Here is a 25,328-nt window from a genome sequence, read left to right as displayed (position 1 = left end):
CCTCCATGTCTAATTTAAGTTTGTTCTCCCATATATTGCCTCCTACATTGACAAACAACAAGGTTTTCATCTTTATTCTCATCCTCACATGTCAGACCACTATTTTATACAGTCGTTGGGCCACAACAATGTTCTGTATTGAGGATTTTATAACAGTGGCTCCCAGGGGACAGCAGTACTGGCAGCTTCTAATCCAGCACCCACAACACTTGTACCACTATCGCCCACTGTATCCACTCTGCCAAAAATGCAGCTTTGAGTACAGTCAATGAGTTTGTATAAGAGCTTTCAAAGTTCTCATTAGTCCTGGCACCAAGGATCCCAAACTCAGGCACCAGTTTGAAGCGAGTCAGGGTTATCAGTTGGAAGGAGGCCATGGATTCCAGGGCCAAGAGGCTCACTGATCCTGCCACACCAGAAAGGCCAAAGTCCAAACAGGTCTGTAGCTGTAGATGCTCCTGCTCACCACAGCTTTTACTTCACAGTTTTATCTCTTGATTTCTTTTGTTTCTTCTGCTCCTCGTATTCAAGTATTTTCTTTTGGAAATAGCCTGTGGGTTCATACAGGTGTTAGCGGCATCTAATTTGTTAGAAAGACTGATGACTGTGAGCTCAGGCATAAGTACTCCCAGCAAGCCTAAAATCTAATCTGTGGAGTTACATGTCTAATCCTAGCTATTGGGAATTTTAGGCTATATAATGAGACCTTATCTCAATAAAAAACAAAAAACAGAAAGGCCCCACATTTCCCCTTACACACAAGCTGCCATGATCTCTAGGCCCTCACTGCATTCAGTTTGACCCAAAAGGGAATCTACAAATAGTAATTAGGTCCAGAATAAAACTAAGGAGAGCCCAGGCTACTGGGTGATTAAACAGACATGTCTTCACAGAATTCCAGCCCCTGAAACATTTCCTATAGTTACTTCCATTCAGCCCCAGTGACAGAAGTTACAGCTGTTTGGTCTGCCACTGAAGAGAAACACTCTCCCAGGCCTCTTGGGGGAGACAATTGCAAATGAGTTGCTGGGGCTTTGTTTACCTGCAGGAGGGTTCCTGCTCTTCTCTGCTTCCTGGATGAACAGGGAGAAAAGTTGTGTCTTCACAAACTTCTTCACAAATCTGCGCTTGGTCTTGGAGGTCACAGCCTTACAGAAGGATCGTTCTTGGAAGTGGCCTTGCCCACTGGCCTCCCGTTTGATATAGGAGGCATAGTGGCCCACAGTCTTGACAAAGAACTGCACAAAAGGGCCTGAAACATGCTCGTTGATTTGTTCTGAAGCTGCAGGAGACAGAAAATCCCATCTCAGAGCAATAGAAGGATGTTACCCAAATTCATCTCTAATTTTAGTTTCCATTGTCCAGATGTTCCCAGGGGAGGCATCACAGTAAATAACTGAAATGGGAGCCAGAGCCTGGGATGGCTCACCTACAATCCCAAATTTCAGAAGTCTGAGACAGGAGGATTGCTATAAGTTTGAGGCACATGTCTCACAAAAAAAGAAAAATAGTAGTTTAAGAACCTGTGTGTGGATTCTGTACACCTCCCTAGGGGATAACAGTCTCATATTCAGGATCCAGTCCCCTGACACAGCTGCTGAACAAGTTGGGAATAATTCCCTCAAGCTCCCTGGAAATGCTTAAAATAAAAGAGGAGCCTAGCACTTACTCTTTAACTCATTTATCCCGTGACCAAGAGAGTCCAAGATGTCATCCTGAAGTTTGGGTGGTAGAATGTCTTTTTCATCACCAACCTAAGAGACAAAAGAGCTGGGTCAAGGATGAGCAGTCTGGTCAGGGGCCAAGAGAATAGGAGGCAAGTATGAGTTCATGTCCTACTCCACCCCAAACCACTGCTCCATAGAGAGGAACAGAAGTCTTTTCTTTGCCTCCGGTTTGAATGCAAACATGAACAAGGGGTCCCCATCAGTGTCTATTATTTACTCGGAAGACACTGTCATTGACTGCCTTATGGAGACATCTGGATCTTTGAGGCCTCCTCATGAGGGGAAAATATAGCACAGGTTCTTTCTCAAAGTGTGTGTTGAGATCAATGGTACATCATAAGGCTTAAAAGGTGGTGGTAGCCCTCCAGATGCCATGAATACAAATACTTACCGACAATAGGAAGGTTCCTTCACAAAGATTCACCAACAGGACCTGAAGTAAACACAGAATGGCTTTATCTCTTCATGGATCTCTACAACTTCCTTTTCTGCTCATGACTATACCTGAAGCCCAGGGAGCAGCAACATCAGCATTTATAATTCTCATTTCCTGTCTGTTATTCTCAACCCTGTGTGTGTGTTTGTTTAAGTGTAAAGGGGGCTGAGAAAAGAGCCAAGGTAGAAGGGAAATAGATGTAGAAATGTCATAGTCATTCACTCAAGAACAGTGAGCATGCGAGGCATGGTGGTGCACTCTGGGATCCTGAGACAAACAGTAAAATTGCCTTAAGTTCTAAACCTAGAATGGGCTACACAGAAAGACTCTGTGTTATCATCATCATCAATAGTTAAATTAAAACAACACTGATTATGGGAATTATAGAAACTGCTCCCTAATGCAGAGCATGCCCATGACACATATACAGTACTCACTTTACACATTTTATTTAATTGTAGCAATGGTTCTGTAAAGCAGGTACTACCTCATTTTGCAGATAAGACAAACCTAGAGATGTTCCTACAAAGTCCAAAGGAAACTCCAATTCCTCAAATTCCCAAAGACAGTCCAAATATCCAGACACGAGCTCAACCTACACTGCTGGAGGATTTCTGGTGATAAGGAACGCCAGCATTCCTTAGGAAATGGTGGGACCTATTTTCATCTACCAACAGGATTCATTTCCATTACCTCTGGCAAAAGTGGCATAGGGCTACCAGTGGCACCTATCAAAGCCTATGTTGACCTCCAAGCTCCCTCAGTATCAGTCACCTGTTACACTTTTCGAAGTCCACACCAACATACTAGTCCTTCTTACCTCTATCCTAAGCTCATAGCTTCCCCCTCCCCCCATATCCTTATAACCCAGTCATTCTCTGTTCTTGCTATTCTCCCCACCTCCGCTCATTCTTAGTATTCTTTCTCTTGCTATGCTCTATTTTCTGTCTCTTGATATCTCCACTATTCTCTCCTGCTTCCCTAGCCCTGCCATGTCCAATCTGCTGGCTACATTCAGTCTACTTCTTTCTGTCTCCAGTATCTTCCAGATACCGCCAGCAGTTCTCTCATATCTACAATAAAAACCTTAACCATATCATGGAAGAGTCATGTCAGCAATCTCTTTAGTGTGGACCCTGGCATAGAGTTCCCAGAGGTCATGGTGCTGAGAAATAGACCAGTTTCCAAGCCTCAATTGTGGTCCTTGGGATTATATTCCTCTCTCTCCAGCTCTCATTTAACATGTCCTCATATTGTCCTCTGGTCAGCTCAAGGACAGAAGCAGTCATGTTTTGATCTTTTCATACTTGCAGCAACTGTATGAACTGAAAGCTCCCTCAAATTGGCTGGGAGTGGAGGTCAGTGTGAGAGCACATGTTTAGCATGCTGTTGACCAGGATTCGATTAATTAAAAACTCTTATAGCCTTAAACCTTCCAGTATAGAAAACTCAGCAAGGAAGAACATGAGCCCAGGGTCAACAGAGGAAAGGAAAAGAAGCAAGGAGACTATGCGTGTATACGCTGCAAATGAAATAAGCCCAGGACCAAGTTCCTGAACCATCAGCCTGAGGATCCTGCACTTTAGACCACAAGACAAAGCAGCCAAGTTGCTGATTCCTCGGGGTATTGCTAGGTAATTGGAACACTTCTGATATTTAAATTAAAATCTTTAAATAAGATTCAGTTTTGACATCTGAAAACTCATGAACTCTGACGTTATTCCTTGGTTTTGCTTTGAGACAGGATCTTATGTAGCCTAGGGTATGCTTGATCCCTGATCTTCTTACCTTCCCCTCCTGAATTCTGCAATTATAGGCAAAGACACCGCAACCAACCTGTACTAATGTTAAAGCTAACATTCAAAAACAGCAACAATGACAATCTCAAACTACCACCATTAGACAGATCACCAGTGAATCATAGGTCTCCAAATTCTGTGCTTGCAGTTTAGGTCTATTTTGGGTCCTTAGTTTCAGTTTCTAACCTGAGTCTTGACAGTAGAATGAAGGAACCATACATGTTCCCTACTTCCAAATATAAGGAAAGAGAAACTGAAAATTTTGCCACAACATAGCTTGCACTGTAATTATCCATCATCAGAGGAGAAAAGCTGAACTTGTCCAGGCCTGAAATTACATGTATACATATGTTTGAATGCTTTCATGCAAGGAAAGCTGTTCATTTGGAGGTGGAGAGCTGTGTATGCATGAATATTTTTTGAGGTTGCTCCCAGAAGTCTTTTCAGTATTTTGGTCATATTATCTATGGAGTAATTCCTTTCAGAGAGCTTATGTGGAAAATAATCAGAGAACCTTGCACTCCACCCAATACACACACACACACACACACACACACACACACACACACACACACACACCATATGGACTTCCTCCTTTATCAGTCTTGCCCATTTCTCAAAGCAGCTGCAAAGGAATAAAATAAGCAAGAGCTCTTGACTAACAAGAGCCAGAGCCTTATTGGCCCTCGTTTGTCTCTCTGCCTATCAGGGGAGGTGCCCCAGCTTTGGAGGAGAGAAGTTACATAACTTCTGGGCTTGAGACATTTCCCAATTTATTGCTAAAGTGGGGCTGATAGCCTGCTCTAGTTAGTCATAAGGCTAAGGGTTGTTCAAGAGGCATGTGTGCTCAGCACAAAAGCTGGAGAAACAAAAGGAAACGGCCTACTTCTTTCCCTGTCAATAGCACCTTCTAAAGAAGGGCTTTGGCCTTTGGCTAAGTTCCACCATGGCCTCATCTAAGCAGTAGGTTTGCTGGAATTCACCAACCCCTTCTGTAAAAGAGGAAATCCTCCCACTAGGAGTACCTCTCACCTCTTTAGTGCTTGCATCAAGATGCCTCAATAGGTAATCCTGTCTCTGCACAGTGAGTCAATGGTTAGCCAGGTCTGACCTTTTCAATCAGTCCTGTTTTCAGCTATAGTGATGTACTGCCCTTAGATCAGAGTACATGTTTCAACTTGTTTGTCCAACTTTGGGGGAAAAGATGTATGTGATTAGTGTCCATTGACACAACTAAACCCTCTTCTATGCCAGGGTTATTACCAAAAAACAAGAAGCAACAAATGCGAAGAGATTTGAATCTATATCATTATTTACTCAGCTGAACCCTGAGCTACTCAGAAAGATGGTACACATTGCAAATACCTTCATTTTCAAGACTTTACTGTTTACAAAAGGGCTTGTTTCCAAGGGGTTTGAATTCCAGTCGGGTGTGTGTTGCACAAGCCAGCTGTTGATCATTCATTCAACTGAAAGATCACTCACGTGACTGCTCAGTAGGGATGATGGGCTAATAGGCTAGTCTCATGAGCTCAGGACAAGCAATATCTTGCTTCCTAAGACCAAAGAGCAATCATTCAAGAGAAGTGGGCCAGCTTTCACTGAACATGGATTTGTGTCAGATGCCAGCCTAGTAGCTTAGCCGTGTCATTTTCTCCAGTCTCTAGCAACTGAAGACATTTATCCCCATTTCCCTGATAAAGAAATTCAGGTTTAAAGAGATTATGCAATGTGCTCCAAATCACACAGCTGCTGTCACCACAGCTAGAATAAAAATCCTAGCCTGCCTAGCACTATACCATGTACTCTCTTTGATGCAGCTTACCTCCTCCATGGGACTGTCCATTACTTCCTGCTGAAAGCGCATCTGTACCCCAACCATGAACGGGGTAGGACAGCAGACAGTGGCCAGAAGGCTCTCAGGGACCACGGGGATATATGTGTGCGCCCAACTAAATGGGTAAAGCAGGGCAGCAGCAGCGTGGATACACTGAGACAGGGTACTAAAACACAGAACAGAGAATGGGTCAGTAAGGCTTCTGTTCCTATACACTGGCTTAGAGCCTCACACCTACAGTAGCTACTGGCAATGTTCCTGTACTGGGAAAAAAAAAAAAAAAAAAAAAAAGTCAAGTCTGGAAGCCATGCTGATCACAGAGCTTGTAGCTACTTGTTGCTGAGAAGGATAGAAATCAGGACAGGCAAGGCTCAACTAACCAGGGTGGGGCCCCTTTAATCTTTATTCCCAGCTAGTTCTCTCAAGTCATTACTGGCTAAAAATAAAAGTGGCTCAGAAGAGGGGAGGGAGGAAGACATGCCTTCATTTAAGCAGGGATATGACTGAGCATCTACTCTGCAAAGGGCTAAGATAACTAGAAGAATAACGTGGCCCTTCTTTGAAGAACTCAGCATAGCGAAAAAACAAGAGAGTTAATACCAGGCTCTGGTGAAGATGCAGAGCCTTCATTCACACTCACATCCTTCTATGGTTCCCTGAAGCCACCAGGTTGGTCCCTGAGTTAGCTTGGGAAATTCCTCAGTTCCAGGAACCACTCCTCTGAAATTCCGGAAAGTCCCACGAAGGTGACTCCTCAAAACTGTGCTACAAGTATTCCTTATGTCATTACTATCCCAATCACAATTCAGCCGCCTCCCTTACTGGAACCATACACAACCCCCATCCCCGGCTTCCCTATTCCCCGCTGGCTCTCATAGCTTCTCATTTCTCCAGCCAAATTAGCCACATCCAAGGCCAATAAACACACAGATTCGGAAACATTGGTATCAAGCTAGCACTTCCTGAGTTAGAAAGACTGAGTCTTTCTAGCTAACAAACTGGCAGCTTGGAAGTCCCCACCCAACTCCAGCCTCCAGGATTAGAAAACTCCATGTGGGGAAAAAGTAGGAAGTTGTAATATTTCCTGGAGAAAGTTTGTTCCTGAGAGGTAAATATGAGGCCTTCATGTCACAAACACTGATCAGAAGATAAAGAACCTAGTTGGAGCCTGAGCCCCAGCTACCACAGAAAATAACTCCACGTAGGGCTCAGAGTAGGAAAACCATCTCCCAAACAAAAATGATGCCCCTTTTCACAAGGTTTAGCTTATGCTATTCACCTTTTTGCTTATTAAAGACACTACTATTTTTCAACACACAGACCCCTGATCCCTGCCAAGATTTCTTTCCTCTGGAAATCATGACATTCCCTTGATTCTCTGTAGTTTCCTCAACTTCCCTTTCTTCTTCTTCCCTAATGATAGTACCAGGACTCAGCTCCGAATTATTGTTTCTTGCTGTGGTGGCACAAACCTTTGATCCCAGCAGTCAGTAGGTAGAGGCAGGCAGATCTCTGTGCGTTCCAGGCCAGCCAGGGCTTCATAGTCAATCTTTTACTGACTTTATCAACTTCTCTTCTCTGCCTGCCACATGTCTCCCCACACCCTTTTCAGATTTGAATCCTCTCAAAAGCAGCAGCCAATACATGAGAGTTTCCTGCTTCTGCTATACATGCATATATATTCAACTGTGAACTGTTGAAGACTATCAGATAGTCCTCACCAATCTGCACCAGGTGGGGTCCTGTGTCTACCACTGTGCATCACCTTTCATCCTCATCACAACCCTATAAAGCAAGTCTAAATCATTTTCATCCTACAGAAAACAAGATCTTGACTTCAAGAAGTGAAGATGCTGACCCAAGAGGAACCATAGCTAAAGGTGGAAGAAAAAGCTTTGGAAGTCATTCCACAGGTTTCAGTACCTCTGCTTAAAACCAATACATAACCCGTCATCTCCTTAAGGCAAACAGAGTCTTCTTGCTATCTCCTCAATGCTTGGCATCTGGCAAGCAGCTGACATACAATAAATATTTGTTGAGTGAGTTCATAAATGGATAGATGAGCGTGTCCTCCATGCCTTTATACAATTTCCTGTCCTCTTCTCCACCCTCTTTTCTCCCTCAGCCTGGACTTGCAAGGGCAGAAGAATCATGTCTACGTTCACCCCAGCTGGCCCCGCCTTTGTTATACCAGGAAAACTCCACATCCTTCTTAGATCCCAGTCAGGCAGCAGTCAAGTTTAGAGATGGCCAGACAGGTTGGACTAGCTGTTTTTCTAGGCCTAACATTCAGATCCTGGAACTGGAAGCTGGAAGGTGCACAGATGGGTTCTAGAATCTGAGTGCCTTTAGGGAGCTCCAGGATGTTCCCTTGAACCTGGGCATGCAACTTAGCCTGCCAAGTCAGTGGCTGAGCTTACCTGAGACCCTCTGCCAGGAAGATGATTTTTCTTTCCAGCACCGCAGAGGCAAAGATCTGAATAATCTGCTCAAAATGGAGACACTGTAGAAGGGCACTGAAGTCCACATGTTCAAGGTGGGAGTCTAGGGGCCGTGTCAGTGAGATGAACTATGGGGAAACCAGAGAGAAAAGGTTCAGCAACAACAGAAATCACAGACCCAGGCCAGGCCTATCCCATTCTTGCCACAGGACAGATCTCACCCACCGATGGCTCCCTTCTGCTCTGAGGACAGCTGGGTGGAATCTTCAGTATGGACCATGAGGTCCAGTCTGGGGCACATGCTCATCTCCACATACTTCACCATGAACATGTTCTGGAGCAGAGCTCTTCTCCTGCCTAAAGCCTGGCATTGGTTGGGCCTCCCATGCCCTATTTTCCTCTCTTCATTCTCATCTTTCAGCTTCAAAGGCCTACCTTGGACATCTTAAGACTTCATCTTTTCTTCATGCTGCATACTGCTTTTTACTTTCTTTTCGACTGTCTAATCTTTAACTGTATATTCAGAAGTGTGCTAATCACTTACATATTTACTGATGTGCCTTCTCCATGAGACTTTTAGCTCCATGAGGTCAGGAGCTATGCTCGTTTTACTCACCACACTTTACCCAGAAAATGCATAGCTTAACACAGAGTACGTCGGTATTCATTTTTCCTTCAGTACATATTTTTTATTCTTAATGGATAAAAATTCCTAGAGACTCCCTGATTCTTCTGTGAGATCAACCAGGTTCAGGGGTGCACATGGAATTTGCACTGAAAATCAGTGCAATTTTTCAGATTTCCCTGAAAATCTCTGGGAATTTCCAAAGACCCAGAGATCCTGACTCGAGTTTCATTTGCTGCCTTTAGCTCTTTAGTTACTGAGAACAAATAGTACCTCATGAGTCGGGTGTGGACATAGGGGTGGGGATGAATGATAAGAACTAAAACAGATGGAGTCTGCAGGATAGAGATACTGGACACAGGCACAGAATAGAGGTCAGGTGTAGGAGCAACTGAAAGTTTAGAGATTAAGAACAAACTTAGCACCATACATGATCACAGACAAAATTCAGTAGACTGGATAGTAAGTAGGTGTTGGTGGACACTGGGTTAGAAGGTGCAGTACATTTGGGTGAGTTTTTAGCTCTGCCAATAATTCTAATGCCTAGCTCAGCTTCCCAATACCTTAACCTGGTGAATGAAAGAAGAGCAGTCACACACTTGTTAACCCACCTCTGTGCCTGAGTCAGGGATGAAGCTCTTAAGGGTGACAGTCTTTCCAGGTGCAGGGAAGGCTGCCTCTCGGAGACCTTGCATGAATGGGTATATGACAGCCATGGAGATCTGATGCCTCTTCTCTACCTCGTCCAGTATCTGCAGGGGAAGGACCATAGGAAGTCAGGTTTAGAGGGACTCTACTACATACCCAAGGCACTCAACACTGTCCTGATTATTCTCTGGTATTTTCTAGGCCCCTCCACCAACTGGCTTTCTATATCCTGGACAAAACCTACTTTTCCAAGAGTTCTTCTGAATTTCTCTTACATTCTTTCCTTCCCCTAACACTGACATAAGAATACTAAGCCTAGCAAGTCATCTTCCATGTTGGCACTGGCTGGAGAAGCCTAACTTTCTAGGTATCACTGTCCCATTTCCTCTGGACTATCATCATGGTGAGGCTGCCATCAGCCCTCTGTGTAATTCACAGAAGTAAAAGCCATCCAAGCAGAAGCCAATGAAGTTCCACTCCTATATCCACAGTTCTTCTGGCCACCAAGACAGGTCATATTCATTTTGAGGGAATGATGCTGCCTTGATCCTAGCACCAGCAACACAAGCTTCCAATTTCTCCTCTACCTTCCTTAAAATCGGGTAAATCTGGAGATCTTTATTATACATTATTTGTCTTTAGACTGTGTAGTGCCCTCCCTTTTATGAAGGGTTTTCTCATGTTATACCTCATCTGAGCCTAACATCAACCAGGAAGATAAAAAAGGAGAATGAACAATAGGTCTCTCTGCAGGAGAAACAGCCTTCTAGATTTCTTTGAAATAGGGTTGAGCCCAGGTCCCTTCTGTCTCAGTTTCATCCAATATCCTTAATGCTGGCTGTCTATTGGCAAGGCGCTCTACCAAGGGCTCAAGTTGCAAGGCAAGCTACCAGACACAGCCAGAGAGCTGAACAGGCCTGCCTAACAGGCTTCAAAGAATCCTGTCCTAAGCCTACCTTGGAGAACAGGCCGAAGCAGCCGATGCAGCTGATGATGCAGTACACTTTGGGGAGGCGAGGGCCAGGACCAGCAGGCTGGGGAGGAACAAGAGTTGCCTTCAGGGCTGAAGCCTTCACAGGGTTTTTCCCACCTGAGACTGATGGGGTAAAGGGTGGAGTGCTGCAGTTGGGGGGTCAATGGGTTGGATGAAGAAAGGCCTGTACAGAGGTTCTATTCATGGAACAAGCAGAAGAAAGACCAAGATAGTCACCAAAGTCAAGAGACCATGACTAGCTTACAAAAGCCCCATTATACAACCAGTCCATGAGTCTCTCAATAAATGAAAAGATAAAGATGACATGTTATATAAACGAAGTGGAGTATTATTCAGCTACTAAGAAGAATGAAATTATGACATTTTGAGAAAAATGGATGGAGGTGGCAATTATTATCTAAAGCAAAAGGAACCTGGCAACAGAATGTTTTTTCTATCTCATTTGCAAGATTTGGATTTTAGAAAAGTCAGACATAAATAAAAGGCATGAGGGGCTGGAGATGTACCCCAGTGGTTAAGATTCTCTTCTTCCAGAGAATCCACACTCAATTCCCATTACCTACATTGGATAGCTCACAACCATCTTTTACTCCACTTTAGGGGATGCCTCTTCTTCTTTGGCCTCATAAGGTACCCACACACATATATACATATCTCATCTACACACACACAGTTAAAAATAAAATAAGTTTTAAAAAGAGAGAGAGAGAAAGACCCAGGAGGCTCCAGAGCGATGGCTCAATGGTTAAAAACATCTGCTGCCTTCGTGGAAGATGCAGGTTTTGATCCCAGAACCTACTTGGTAGCTCACAAACATTTGTAACTCTAGTTCCAGAAGATGGAGCTCCTTATTCTGTCCTCCATGGGCAACAGGTGTGCACACAGTGCATTTACATTCATGCAGTCAAACACTCAAACACTTAAATAAAAATAAAGAAGAAGGATTAAAAACATGAAATTAGAAAGGTGACTATTTGAGAAAAGAAAAGGCACTGGTGTGATGGGAGTAGTAAACATAATTTAAGTTCACGGATTACAAATAAGAAAACATCATAATAAAAACTCGGTTGCCTGTTCTTTGATCACTTCCTCCTGGTGACTCGGCCTTGCCAGGCCACAGAGGAAGAGGTTCCAGGCAGTTCTGGTGAGACTTGATAAGCTAGAATCAGGTGGCAGGGGAGGAGGACTCCCCCCTTCAGTGGACTAGGGGGAAAGGATATGGGGGAAGAGGAATGGAGGGTGGGGCCAGGGAGAGATGTGGGAGGAGGCTACAACTGGGATATACAATGAGTATATGCTAATAAGAGGAGAAGAGGAGGAAGAAGAAGGTGGTAGTGGCAGCCTCCAGGGGCCAGAAACCCAAAGGTAAACACTCTGATTCATGGCCAACGTGAGGTTATGTTCAGTGAGAACAAAATCAAATTTGTCTTAGCCACAAGGAAATGTCTAGAGAGGACAGGGATGTAAAAGTGTCTAGAGAGTCCTAGTCCTGAAAGCCAAGAATTAAACCTCGTTGTTCAAACCTCAGAGTATCTGGAAGGCTCCAGAGAACAAAGCAAGCAGGCCTGGGTAGAGAAGACTACAAGAGGGTTGGTTCAGTTGGAAGCTCTCACTTTGTGTAGAATTGTTGAGCTAGGATAGCACCGGCCAGAGCCTGATGGCAGTGGAGGGGAGGAGCAGTAGGTCCTTGTTCTTGTGGGATTCCTTAAAGGACACTAACATGGCAGCATGTGCTGAGCTGTACTCTCCCTACAAACACCCCTGCCACCGAGCCTGAGCTTTTTGTAGCTAAGGCTTTGGCAAGCCCAACTGTGGAGCTGAAATAGTCTGAGGCGAGAAAGGGGCAGTTCTGAGTAGCACCGACCAGGAGGCGCCTGCAGTATCCGATCTTCCTACTCCCATCCACGTTGGTCAGGACGAATGAGAAGGTCTCCCTAAGAGAGAGCAGACCAATGGTGTACATTTGTTCACTAGATTCTAAAACAAAATTGAAGTCAGGATTAGAAGAGTGGAGAGGAGGACAAAGGGGAGCTGCTGTTTAATCACTGGGATAATCACTGTATTCATTTGCCAAACACCCAGTGGTACCAAGCCCAAATGCCCACCTTATTGGAGACTCAAAATAACCTTTTGAAGGAGGTCATATTGGTAACACTGCTTTAAAGATGAAGTAAGTAAGGCTCTCAGAAAGTTATTTCTTATTTAAAAACTGAAGTCATGGTCTACTTCCAGTGTTTATGATGGAAGAACCTGTTTGATATTGTCTTAGAAGCTGAAGTATTTCTCGCTAGTCTTGCTTCTACCTGTGGCGGAGTAAAAACTATTGGCTGTTTTTTCTAGGACAGATGAGAGACTCTTAAGGGTCTTTGGTTAGAGATCAAATCACAGCTTAGATCTTTTGTCTAAAGGACCCCAGGCAAAATATTTCCCTGGCAATAAATAAATAAATAAATAAATAGATAAAAAAATAAATAAATAAATAAATAAATAAATAAAATAAAATAAGATGAAAATCAGGATTCACACCGAGGTGAGGGAATGACAATAGCCACACATTTGCCTTTCCATCCAAATCTGATACCCTTGTCTCCAGGCTGAGTGGTTACCTGGGATACTCTGTGAGTGGTGCCCACTCATTCCCATCAGGGAAGCAGAACAGAGGAATAGCTTTGAGCAGCCTTTCTTCCTCTTCCTGCTGACCCCGGAGCAGATTCTCCCTCTGTAAGGAAAAGATAGGAGATTTAGACAGAGAAGCAGAGTGTGAGAAGGCTGTCCACCTTCTTTCCCACTGGCATGGAGTACAAAGTTGCCTTTGGTTGGTACCACACCATCTGCATTCTAGGTCTAGCTGGAAGGACCTCAAAGAGACAACAATTTGTTCTGGGCCACATCAACATAACCTTGGATTGGATCTCAGTATCCTGAGGATTTACATATTCAAAAGGGAGGTTAGAAAGGCCAGTTGGACCAACCTCCTGAGAGGGCAACATCAGAGAGATACCACATCAGAGAAAAGAAGCAACCTGTTCAGTTACTACATCTGCTAACAAGAGGGGTTGAGAAGGGCACAGGGCATGATCAGGCAAGGGGTGCTCTAATACTTTGGGAGTCTGATCCTAGGCTGTGTTTGAGTATGGGCCCTGCTTGATTCTCTGAGACACAACCAGGAAGGAGATGCTTTCCAGTTTTTCTGTAGGAAAAGGTGACTGAAGTGGAATTTGGAAGAATAAGGGGTTCCCAAAGGGGCAAGAGCATGAGGCTGGTTTTTCTGCTCCAGAGGTTCAGTCACAAAGCAGTCAGACCTAGATTCTCTGGGTGATAACAGAAAACTAGGGCTGGGCTACAAAGGAAATGAGAGCAGTAAACTCGGAGCTCAAGCCCCAGCAGGGTGATAGGGAGTAGAACTCCGCTCCTGTATAAATATTTCTGTCTTCTCCCCACCATCCTCAGACCCCATCTCTCCCTCCATCCTTACCTTGGGAAACTGGTAGGTGATCGTGGGTTCATAGTCATCCCCTGAACGCTTTTTCTTTAAAGAAACGACAAGAAGGTATTCAAAGAAGTGCTGGCCTCCAGCAAAGCTAGACAGAGAATGCTCCTGGATCCTTTCCGGCTCTGTGGTGGTTTCCCCAGGACTGTTCTGGGATTGTCCTAAAATGGAGATTGCAAGGCCCCCCTGAGGTTTCCATTCCTCCATTCTGTAGTGTGTTTGAAAATCTGGGCAACTTCCATGCCTCAAGGCCACATTGCCAAGCCTGACCAGGTACCACCAGTCACTGGGCAGGACTAGAGCCAAGTGGGCAGTTTCCACACCTGCCTGGGAAACTTGAGACTGTGGAGTGACACAGGAAGAAAACAATGATGAAGAAACTGAAGAGCCACACTGTGGAGGTTCTTAGAGGCCTGTGTCTGACACTGTACAGTCTGCTGACTGCAGCAGTTTTGGGTAGCATTTTGTGAGCCCTGAGTGAAATTGTATTAAATAATCAGAGCAGGCCCATAGGGCATTTTATCTTGGCCATACCAAGACCTCCACAACAGACATGATGAGCTCTGCAAACTGATAAGGTAATCCTGCTGGCCTGATCACATGTGGGCCATGTGGATTTGGGCATGTAAAGAAAAAAGAGGGAGGAGCACTCCAGGAGGAATCAGCCCATAAGAGGATCACCCCAAAAAGGAAGTAGGCAATCCAGTTCTGACCTGCTCGAAGTCGTGGCAAGCGATTTCGGAGCAGCCTGAGGGACAGGCCTACCCGCTGTCCTTCCATCGTTCTGAGCTTTGGGGGCATGAATGTTCTTTTCTCCTTTCAGGCAGGCTACAGAAAGCCTGAGAGAGTGCCTTCTGCTCTGGTCTCCAATCACAAATTTATTGAGCTTAATCATGCGTTGTCTCCCAAAGGCAGAGAGCAGTTTCCATCCTGTGTACTCCGTAGTTAAGCAAGAAGGATGTGAAAGGACCCACGAGTCAGCTTAACATGGGCACTGACAGGCAGCATCCTGGCACTAGAAGCTCAGCTCTTGGCTCCTCCCAAGAGCCCCAGGGTGTGGTAAGAGAAAAGGTCATGAGCAAACATCTCCAGGCACAGCTGCTTCTGGGCTAAGGGCTTTGAATTCCAGTGCTGCAGACCTTGTGGTGAGTTTATTTACAACCTCAGGCAGTGGGAGATGCCTGGAAAAATCAGACCATGGACTCCAGCACCTCGTGGGGCTCCGCATTTGGTATTTTACATCCGACATCTTTGATTGGCCCACCAAGAACTTCTCAAGCTGATCATCAAAAGCCCCCAAGTCCCACCAGGACAACTGGCGAATTCTAAAACATCCAGGACTCCAGGATCTCAACCAAGAACAGAGGATTGAATACTTCCAGCCACCAAGATGTCACTGCCTTGCTCGAATTCAGATAAGTACACTTGCCCAATGATTCTCTAAATGTACTAATGACAATTAGCAAGAGAGGGAGGCCCAGGAATCAATATATTCCCCATAAGTCCCCTCCTGATGGTGAAAAGAACAAAGCCCTCCTATGAGAGGTCCTGATATTTACAGAATAACTACAAAGATGATGTCCTTGCCCTGGTAACATAACCTGTCTAAAGCAGAGAGCTCTCTCATGGGGACTATTCTAAGACTCCAGCCAATTCCCTCTTTCTAAACTGAAGCACTGGCTCAGAAAATTGTCCCCAGCCTAGCGTAAAGGATTGATTGTAAGAACAGCAGTAGTGGGTACAGAACATCTTCACCCTCCCCCACTCCTGCTCAGCCTTTCTTCCAGTTGGTCCAGGCCAATAACCTAAGCTGCAGACCCAGTACTGTGTCTAGAGGTTGAGGAAGAGGAGGAAAGTGGTCATTGATAACTTAGGTTTCTCACAGAATGTCCCCAGTAAGGAAATGTTACAGGATAAGAGGACAGAGCTTTTGCCAGGAAGTTGCTTAATGGGGAGGGAGGAAGCAAAGGGATCTGGTGCCTGTCTGTCACTCCTGCAAAGAATTAGCAGCCCTCTGGGAGGGAGTGTGTTGCTACGAGAGAAAGGCTGTCTGTCACTCTGCTCCTAAGAGTTCTGGAACTCCATTGCCAGTGACAGCCACGACTCCGACTCCCGAAGTTGACTTGTAGGGGTAGTTCAATCATGGAAAATAGGACAAGAGCCAGAATAGTGAGAAGGGTGAACCAAGACAAACCCTGGCTGTCGTGTGTCTTACTTGTACCCTCTATAGACATGTTGCACAATCTTTACTGGTTGTCTTAAGGAACAAGCACCTGTCTGACAGAAAGGGAAACCGAGGCATTAAGTCACTCAGAGATGATGAACAGGATCTGTAGAAGGTGAACATTATAAAACTTCCTGATCCAGGTTCAGGCCTTCCGCTGTATCACACAGAAAAACATCCCATGGCATGGAGGGGTGGAGACATGCTGGAGGGGTATGTGAGATGGGCAGTGAGCAAATGGCTTGAAGGGTCATCTTCCTGATCTTTCCAGAAGCTCAGGAAGTAGGTCTTTTCCTAAGTCCTTGGAGCAGCATTTTCACACCATTTCCTGCTGCTTTATCAGGAGAAGCAAGGGAACAGCAAAGACAAAAATCCTAGACCAAAGAAAAGTAACTAGACTTTTTGGGCTGAGGCCCAAGAAATACAACAAAAGAGTGCTTTCTCCTTCTGCCCTTTTCAAAAGAGGTTATCACAGAAAAGCATGAAAAGAACTAATAATTCATCAAACTCCTATACAATAGAAGGTTTCTAATTTAATCCCTGATGCCCTGGAATTGATCATTATCCTAACTTTTAATTGAAGAAGGAGCCACCCTTCTAGGGAAGTGAGGAGTCTGGTAACACTTGTTCCTCCACAAGGAAGCCTCTCCCACAACCACCTAAAGGAAAGAGAAGGGACTTTAGGAAGCCTTGATCTGAAAAGCTGTTGTTTGTTCTTTGCTGAACTGCTATCGGTCAGAACCATTGTAACAGTCTTCTCTACCTGTGTTTTACACACACACACACACACACACACAACTGTCTGAAGGGGAAATCCCCCAGGAAACAGGAGGATAGCAAGAAAGAAGAAAGTTACACCCATAGACCTGACAGGTGCTAAACATGTGAGCAGGCACATACAGACTGCCTGCCTTCCTGTTCCTTTACCACAAGGCGGAAGTACTGACCTTTCCAACTGTGGGGCCTCTCAGGAGAGGGGGCCACTGATATCTTAACTTGCAAATGCTGGAAGGGGTGGGCTCTCTGGGAATGACCCTTACAAACCTTCCTTCCAGTCCTCTTCTTTTCAGAAGCACAAGCTCTATCTGAGCAAACTCGGAGGTGGCAGCTCAGGCCCCATATGGCCAGGCCAGCCATAAACAGCAACAAATGTTTGTTGAATGAATGGACACATTGATGACTCCTAATTGTCCTTCCAAATCCCAGTGCTCCAAATATGAAGAAAGGAAACTGATGAAACTTCTAACTGCTACCATCCACCCTGACAGCGAAAAGATTCCTATCTCACAGGTCAGAACTCAAGGTCAGGTTTGAGGAAACAGCTGAACTGGTCTACCTGGCCGCCCTGCCCTGGCCAGGTTTTGTGGCGCGGTAATCTGCAAGGCAGGGACAAGCTGGCTCGCAGGAACTGAACAAATGCCAGTCCAGTGCTAGGCAGCTAAGAAAGGAAGGTAAGTGCCTCCCGGAGGGCTTGACAACTCACGCTCTTTAGCCATTAAATGACTATACCATAAGCTTCCTGGATAGAAGGACACGTGGCCTTGGGGCCCCACAACCATTGTAGGTTTCTGGCCACCAGGCTCCCCCTCAACCAAGCAGGTCTGCCTACTTGCCGACCTCTACCTGTTCTCTTGAGCTCACCTGCGTCCTGTCCAGCCCTCCCAGATCCCACTCAAACTGCTTCTCATTCCTGACTCCAGTGTCCCACTGAGCCTACTAAAGTCCCAGATCCCCGAACCCTCCACTCCGCACCCAGACCCCCGCGCGCTGTGGCCCGCACTAACCCCCGTGGCAGCGCTTCAGTCTCAGGCTGGCTCGGAGGCGGCGGCCGAGCCCATCCATGGCCCCTCCAGTGCCCGGCGCCGGCTCCCACGTCCGCGCCGGCCCCGCCCCCCCCCCCAATCCTTGACCTTCTTGGGGCCCTGGAACTTTCACTTTCACGCGGGCGGCGCGGGGATGGGGGTTGGGCAGGACAGCACACCTTCCGGGAGCCTGCCGAACCCCTGGCGCACCTGGGCTGGCCACTGTTCCAAGCTCCCCACCCTACCCCGTGTGCTCTGAGGCTTGAGGTGACAGAGGGCGCTCAACTGCAAGTCCATCCGGGAGGGGCGGTACCATCTCCCTGCCACTCTCCGTGAAACTTCACTTTTGGAAATACACTGGTAGGTGCCTAAAGAGACCACAACCTCCAGAACAAGGACTGGGAGATGCACCTCCCTGGTGTTTTCAAACTATCCAGATAAGGCATAGAATTTTCAGATCTCACACCTTTCCAACTAACTCCTCCATGTCTGTCTTTGCAACTATTCAGGAGCACTGGCTGCTTCCAGGTCTCTTTCCTTTGTCTTCTCCTCCTAGGAACTCCTGAAAAGGCTCTGGGGAGGTGGAGTAAGGTGCTGAACCTGCCTTTCATTTGACTTTGTTGGTTCACAGATTAAGAAAATGAAGATAATACCTGCCCGGCTACCTGTAATTATCTGTGAGTGTCAAAGAGAAGGATTAACAAACTTCCTGTAAACTGCATTGCGATATAAATGTGAAGGACTCCTATGGTCCTCTTCTAGCCCAAGACTAATGCAGCTATCCACCCTTTCTTCTCTCCTCACCCCCAGAGACTTCTAAATATGCCCAGATTTTAAACTGTAGGTATTAACCGTGACACTGCGATAAGCAACTTCTGGGGCTTCTGTGGTGCGTCCTTTCTTCCTCCCAGGGCATGACAGGTATCTGCAGGAAAGGGCTGGGCAGAACTTTCTATGTTCACCTCAGCTTCAGGAGTAAAGGGGAAAAGGAAGCAAAACCCCACAAAAATACATCTGTGATCCATCCTCCTCTTCGGTCTCTTCATGCCTCTTCCCCAGGTGACTCCACAGTCCTCAACTCTGAAGTTCAGAAGGGACTGGACAGCCAGCCCATGTATTAAGCTGACTACTCTGAACAGAGGTTCTTTGGGTTGCCTTTACTCTGGGTGCATTTTAAGGATATAGTTTGTTTTTGTTTGCCATTCTCTGCATTCTTGCATGAAGTAACATGTTAAGGATATGGCTGACCCCAGGTGCCCTCTCTTATGAGACCTTCAGCTTATACATCTCTCATAAGAGGAGCTGCTCACAAGGAAAACCTTGTCCAAACTTGTTGAGGCTACTGTGTCTTAATTGCCCCAAACTATTTTACAGTATTCCCAAACAGTGCTTTCTTTTTAAAAAAACAGATTATTAAGAGTACATGTGTACCAAGAAGACAAGGAAAAGAAGATTAATGGAAACTGTATTTGAAGCAGCCCTAATGTGGAAACAACCTCACGTGTTCATTAACAGAAAAATAGGTGAATTGGGGTGCATATATAAATTGTGTATTTACGCAGCAATAAAAATAAAGAAGCCCCCTTTGCATGCAATTTCATACCCATCCAGTGTGAGAGTAAGAGATACCAGACACAAAAGAGATATTTGTCAATTTACACAAACCTTGAAACAGACAAAATGAAACTGTAGTGTGGACTGTCAGGAAAGGTACATCTTTTAGGGAGGAATGAGGAAATAATGGGTGGAGAATACCATGGGACCTCTGGTGGGGTGTGGAGGTTGGTCATGTCTATGTCTGACCTGATCAAAAAGGAATTCACTGGGTGGTTAGATTTTTTCTTTTTTTAAACTTTTATTAATTACACTTTATTCACTTTGTATCCCCCCATAAACCCCTCTCTCCTCCCCTCCTAATCCCACCTTCCCTCCCCCTTCTTCACGAATGCCCCTTCCAAGTTCATAGGAGAGGTCCTCCTCTCCTTCCTTCTGATCTTAGTCTATCAGATCACATCAGGAGTGGCTGCATTGTCATCTTCTGTAGCATTGGTAAGGCTGCTCCCCACTCAGGGGGAGGTGATCAAAGAGCAGGACAATCAGATTATGTCAGAGGCAGTCCCTCTTCCCATTACTATATAACCCACCTGGACACTGAACTGCCATGGGTTACATCTGTGCAGGGTTTCTAGGTTATCTCTGTGCACGGTATTTGGTTGGAGTATGAGTCTTTAGAAGGACCCCTGTGTTCAAATTTTCTGGTTCTGTTGCTCTCCTTGTGGAGTTCCTGTCCTCTCCAGCTCTTACTATTTCCCACTTCTTTCATAAGATTCCATGCACTCTGCCCAACAGTTGACCATAAGTCTCAGCATCTGCTTTGATAGTTTGCAGGGCAGAGCCTTTCAGAGACCCTCTGTGGCAGGTTCCGAGGTTGTTTCCTGCTTTCTTCTTCTTCTGATGTCCATCCTCTTTGCCTTTCGGGATGGGGATTGAGCATTTTAGTCAGGGTCCTCCCTCTTGATTAGTTTCTTTAGATGTACAGATTTTAGTTGGTTTATCCTATATTATATGTCTATATGAGTGAGTATGTACCGTGTGTGGTTAATTTTTGCACCGAAGACTTGAGAACATTTCATAGGTGTATGAGACTTTTGCTTAGAGTAATGTAAGGGCTGTTAATGACAATAGTGAAACGAATGTCGAAACTGGACAAGAATAGAATGAAAAATTATGGGAATGTGAGAAAGTAAAACCTACATTTCTGAGAAGTATGACTAACAGCAGAAAAAAGATCGGTGTTCTGGAATTGAAGGGATATTTGTTTTTAACATGGTGGGTTCTTTGAATAAGAACCCATGCTTTGTGTGTGTGTGTGTGTGTGTGTGTGTGTGTGTGTGTGTGTACTATGAGTGGGTACTTAGGCTGATTCCATAACCTGGGTATTTTATATAGTGAAACAATGGGCATAGGTGTATAGATAATCCCCAAGGCTAACTCCCTGAGATTTCACCTTACACCCATCAGAGTGGCTCAGATCAAAAACAAGGGACAACACATGCTGGAGAGATTGTGGAGAAAGGGGAACCCTCCTCCATTGCTGGAAAGAAGAAACCTGTCAACTGGGAACTTGGTGGAAGCTTTTGCCAGTAGTGAAGCAAGAATTCCAGCATAATTACCAAGTGCCAAGACCATCTTCCTTCCAGCCATAACCCTGCAGATTTTCTAGGAAAGAAAGGCAGACGGGGTCTTCTCAGTACCCTTCTGTGAGTCACCAAAGTTGTGTGTGTGTGCGTGCCCGTGTGTGTGCCGTGTGACAATTGCTCATTCTCCCTTGAGGAGCTCATACACTCAGGTGCATCTTATTTTGCCTATTCTCTTGGGAAGCACATACCCCAACCTGGGCATGAATCATTTCTTCTGAGCACTTTACGTTCTCATAACCCTAATGCTTAAGCCGATATTAAAGCTATCATTGACTGACTTTCTTACTCTGCTTCACTATACTGACCAGTCTAAAAATTCTTTTCTGTGTCAAGGCAATGAATCCCACTTTTGCCTGAGTTGAGGTTCTTAAAAGTCTGAGAGAACACCTGAAGCTGGCAAAGGTGGCTATGTGGAGCTCTCACGGCTGACATCCCTTTTATATGCTGGCTTGTGCTCCTTTAGGTATATAGCCCAGAGAGGTTTAAGAAGATTATATGGTAATTCTAGTTTAGTTTTCTGAGGACCCTCCATGGTGATTTTCATAGTGGCTGTACTAGTTTACATTTCTATCAGAAGGCTATAAACTAACTTTTTAAAAAAGGATGATAGATATTTTTAATTAATTTTATTTTTTACATTAATTACAGATATTTTGGTTCTGTTGCTCTCCTTGTGGAGCTCCTGTCCTCTCCAGGTCTTACTGACTACCTCTATCTTCGTATGTTTCCCTGCACTCTGCCGAAGGTTTGGTTATGAGTCTTAATAAATGCTTTGATACACTGCTAGGTAGAGCCTTTCAGAGGCCCTCTGTGGTAGGCTCCTGTCCTATTTCTTGTTTTCTCCTTCTTCCAATGTCCATCCCATTTGTCTTTCTAAGTGAGGATTGATCATCTTACCCCAGGTCTTCCTTCTTGTTTAGCTTCTTTAGGTGTAAGGATTTCAGTACATTTATACTATCTTATAAGTGAGTATATACCATGTGTGTTTTTGTGCTTCTGGGATACCTCACTCAGGATGATCTTTTCTAGTTCCCACCATTTGCCTAGAAAATTCATGATTTTCTTGTTTTTAATTGCTGAGTAGTATTCCATTGTGTAAAAGTACCACAATTTCTGTATCCATTCCTCAACTCAGGGACATCTGGGTTGTTTCTATTTCTGGCTATTACGAATAGAGCTGCTATGAACATGGATGAGCAAATGTTCTTGTTGTATACTCGAGCATATTTTGGATATATGCTTAGGAGTGGTATAGCTGGATATTGAGGTAACACTATTCCTAATTGTCTCAGAAAGCACCAGACTGATTTCCAAATGGTTATACAAGTTTACATTCCCATCAGCAATGGAGGAGAATTCCCTTTTCTCCACAACCTCTCCAGCATGTGTTGTCACTTGAGGTTTTGATCTTAGCTATTCTGATATGTGTAAGGTGAAATCTCAAGGTTGTTTTGATTTGCATCTCCCTGATGGCTAAGAACACTGAGCATTTCTTTAAGTGTTTCTCTGCCATTCTATATTCCTCTGTTTAGCTCCATACCCCATTTTTAATTTGGATTACTTGATTTGTTGTTTTTAACTTCTTTAGTTCATAAAGTTACTTTTATCTTACATTTTTCAAAAAATTTTCACTGTTGGCTCCTTGATGATGCATCTCTGACTGAAGTTGAGGCATAATCTCAGTATAGTTTTGATTATAATTTCCTTTATGACTAACAATGTTTGAGCATTAAAACATATATTTTTGATCATTTATATTTCTGCATGTGAGAACTATCTGAGATAGGTGTGGTGATCAACAATGGTAATAATCTCAACACTTGTGAGGGAGAGGGAGGAGAATTTCAAAGTCATAGCTACACAGGGAATTATACAAAGCCACCCTGGGTTAAAAGAGATGCTGTCTCAAAACAAAATAAAGGGGCACCAACAAAAGCTAGACCATCACCATATCTGAGCTACACATCTTTAAAAGCCCACCCTCAGTGACCAACTTCTATTTTTTTAATGTCTTTCATATGCATTTATTTTATTTTATTTTTAATTTTTTATTAATCACAGGTTATTTACTTTGTATCCCAGCTGTAGCCCCCTCTCTCATTCCTTCCCAATCACACCCTCCCTCCCTCATCTCTTCCTTGCCCCTTTCCAAGTTCACTGATAGGGGAGGACCTCCTCCCCTTCCATTTGACCCTAGCTTATCAGGTCTCTTCAGGACTGGCTGCAATGTCCTCTTCTGTAGCCTAACAAGGCTGTTCCTCCCTCGGGGAGGGGGGGATGTCAAAGAGCTTGCCATTGAGTTCATGTCATAAATAGTGCCTGTTTCCCTTAACAGAGAACCCACTGGGCTACTGAGCTACCATGGGCTATATCTGGGCATGGGTTCTAGGTTATATCCGTACATGGTGCTTGGGTGGAGAAACAGTCTCATAAAAGACCTCTGTGCCCTGATATATTGGTTCTTGTGGAGCTCCTCTCCTCTCCAGGTCTTACTAACTCCCTGAGATTTCACCTTACACCCATCAGAGTGGCTCAGATCAAAAACAAGGGACAACACATGCTGGAGAGGTTGTGGAGAAAGGGGAACCCTCCTCCACTGCTGGTGGGAATTCAAACTTGTACAACCACTTTGGAAATCAATCTGGCGCTTTCTCAGACAATTAGGAATAGTGATTCCTCAAGATCCAGCTATACCACTCCTAGGCATATATCCAAAAGATGCTCAAGTACACAAAAAGGACATTTGCTCAACCATGTTTGTAGCAGCTTTATTCGTAATAGCCAGAAGCTGGAAATAACCCGTATGTCCCTGAGTTGAGGAGTGGATACAGAAATTGTGGTACTTTTACACAATGGAATACTACTCAGCAATTAAAAACGAGGAAATCATGAAATTTGCAGGCAAATTTCTAGGTGGGACCTAGAAAAGATCATCCAGAGTGAGGTATCCCAAAAGCAGAAAGACACACATGGTATATACTCACTTATATAGACCTATAAAATAGGATAAATATACTGAAATCTATACACCTAAAGAAGACAAACAAGAAAGAGGACCCGAGGTAAGATGATCAATCCTCACTTAGAAAGACAAATGGGATGGACATTGGAGGTAGGAGAAAACAAGTAACAGGACAGGAGCCTACCACAGAGGGCCTCTGAAAGACTCTACCTAGCAGTGTATCAAAGCAGATATTAAGACTCATAACCAAACCTTCGGCAGAGTTCAGGGAATCATATGAAAGACCAACTTCTATTAACCAGGCTCATCCCATAAGAGTTGGGTACCAGCTGTTCAAATACATGCACCTGTGGAAAAAAAAATCCAGTCACAAACCATGGCATTTGTTTCTGCTCTTGAGAGGCTAATGACAATCTCATAATGCAAAAGTCACTCAGTTCTTACTTCCTGTTCCCAAGAAGCCAGGGCTGTAGGCAAGGGTGTTTTGTACTTTCTCTGTGTTGCCTTTCTGCTTCTCCATGTGTTACAGAGACTCTGCCATCTCTGCCATGATTCCTATGCTCCTCTCTTTCTTCATGATATGGTCTATGCTTTGTTATCTTGACTCATAGGGGAAACTTCTAAACGGTCATCTTATCCCCAAAGTCTAGAGTTTTGCCTTAGTTTAAAGGAACTGTAACTGAAGAGGAATAAAAAAAATTGAGTACAGATGTGATAAGTTCATAGATAAGGAAGTGAAAGCATGAGAGATCTCAATTTCTCACAACAAAGGTTTCCTCCTCTGTCGATAGTTCTCACTCCATTCTTTACCCACTCACTTTCGGCCTGGCTGTTAAGTGGAAGAAAAGCCTTTCTTTCTGGGGGGTGGGTGGGAAGGTCTTTCAAGCAAACACACACACACACATTACTAAAGGATGCAGTGGAATATGACAGAATGAATTTAGACATCTGAGATTCACAAACATCACCTTCACCCCCATTCCTTCCACCCACGCTTCATTCTTGGATTAAGCATGCCCCCAGAGCTTCATTCTCCTGAGATAATAAAACCACCTTTCAGTGCCTTTGAGAAGATTAGAAAGAACACATTTATCTGCAATCTGGGTCCTTTTCTTTATTTGTCTTTTAACCCTTAACTCATTG

At 44.6% G+C, this 25,328-nt stretch overlaps 2 protein-coding genes across 6 annotated transcripts in view; both read right to left on the bottom strand.

Annotated features, from left to right (window-relative positions):
* Positions 1–47: 47 nt before the first annotated feature.
* Positions 48–18,289, bottom strand: Dennd2d (DENN domain containing 2D). 5 transcript variants are annotated; one of them, XM_055618117.1, is made up of 13 exons: positions 18,006–18,079; positions 14,711–16,880; positions 13,983–14,158; positions 13,114–13,226; positions 12,372–12,441; positions 10,470–10,547; positions 9,477–9,617; positions 8,220–8,368; positions 5,788–5,965; positions 2,119–2,160; positions 1,670–1,754; positions 1,043–1,282; positions 48–551 (listed from the first exon to the last, which is right to left on the bottom strand). In XM_055618117.1, exons 2-13 carry the CDS (start codon positions 14,796–14,798, stop codon positions 475–477), a joined length of 1,437 nt encoding a protein of 478 aa, XP_055474092.1. In that variant the 5' UTR covers positions 14,799–16,880; positions 18,006–18,079; the 3' UTR covers positions 48–474. The 5 variants fall into 5 exon arrangements, with proteins under 5 accessions (XP_055474092.1, XP_055474093.1, XP_055474094.1 ...); XM_055618118.1 differs by having other exon boundaries at positions 14,711–15,178; positions 18,006–18,041; XM_055618119.1 differs by lacking the exon at positions 14,711–16,880 and having other exon boundaries at positions 18,006–18,289.
* Positions 18,159–25,328, bottom strand: part of LOC129684877 (uncharacterized) — a 75,419-nt gene continuing 68,249 nt past the window's right edge. The window contains 1 exon segment of the mRNA XM_055618131.1: positions 18,159–18,452. Within this exon segment, the coding sequence (XP_055474106.1) occupies positions 18,159–18,452 (294 nt within the window).

The sequence above is a fragment of the Psammomys obesus genome, unplaced genomic scaffold (assembly GCF_907164565.1).
Source record: "Psammomys obesus unplaced genomic scaffold, mPsaObe1.curated_primary_1811, whole genome shotgun sequence".
Taxonomy (NCBI): Eukaryota; Metazoa; Chordata; class Mammalia; order Rodentia; family Muridae; genus Psammomys; species Psammomys obesus.
This window is presented reverse-complemented; position numbering and strand designations above follow the sequence as displayed.

What these genes read in the sequence shown, in the direction of transcription:
- Dennd2d (XM_055618117.1), bottom strand. Translation starts at nt 14,798, where the DNA reads ATGCCCCCAAAGCTCAGAACGATGGAAGGACAGCGGGTAGGCCTGTCC. An exon ending in CTTGCCACGACTTCGAGCAG is followed by an intron (nt 14,159 to 14,710) that starts GTCAGAACTGGA and finishes TCTCCATTTTAG; the next exon opens with GACAATCCCAGAACAGTCCT. An exon ending in TGGACAGTCCCATGGAGGAG is followed by an intron (nt 2,161 to 5,787) that starts GTAAGCTGCATC and finishes TGTTTACTTCAG; the next exon opens with GTCCTGTTGGTGAATCTTTG.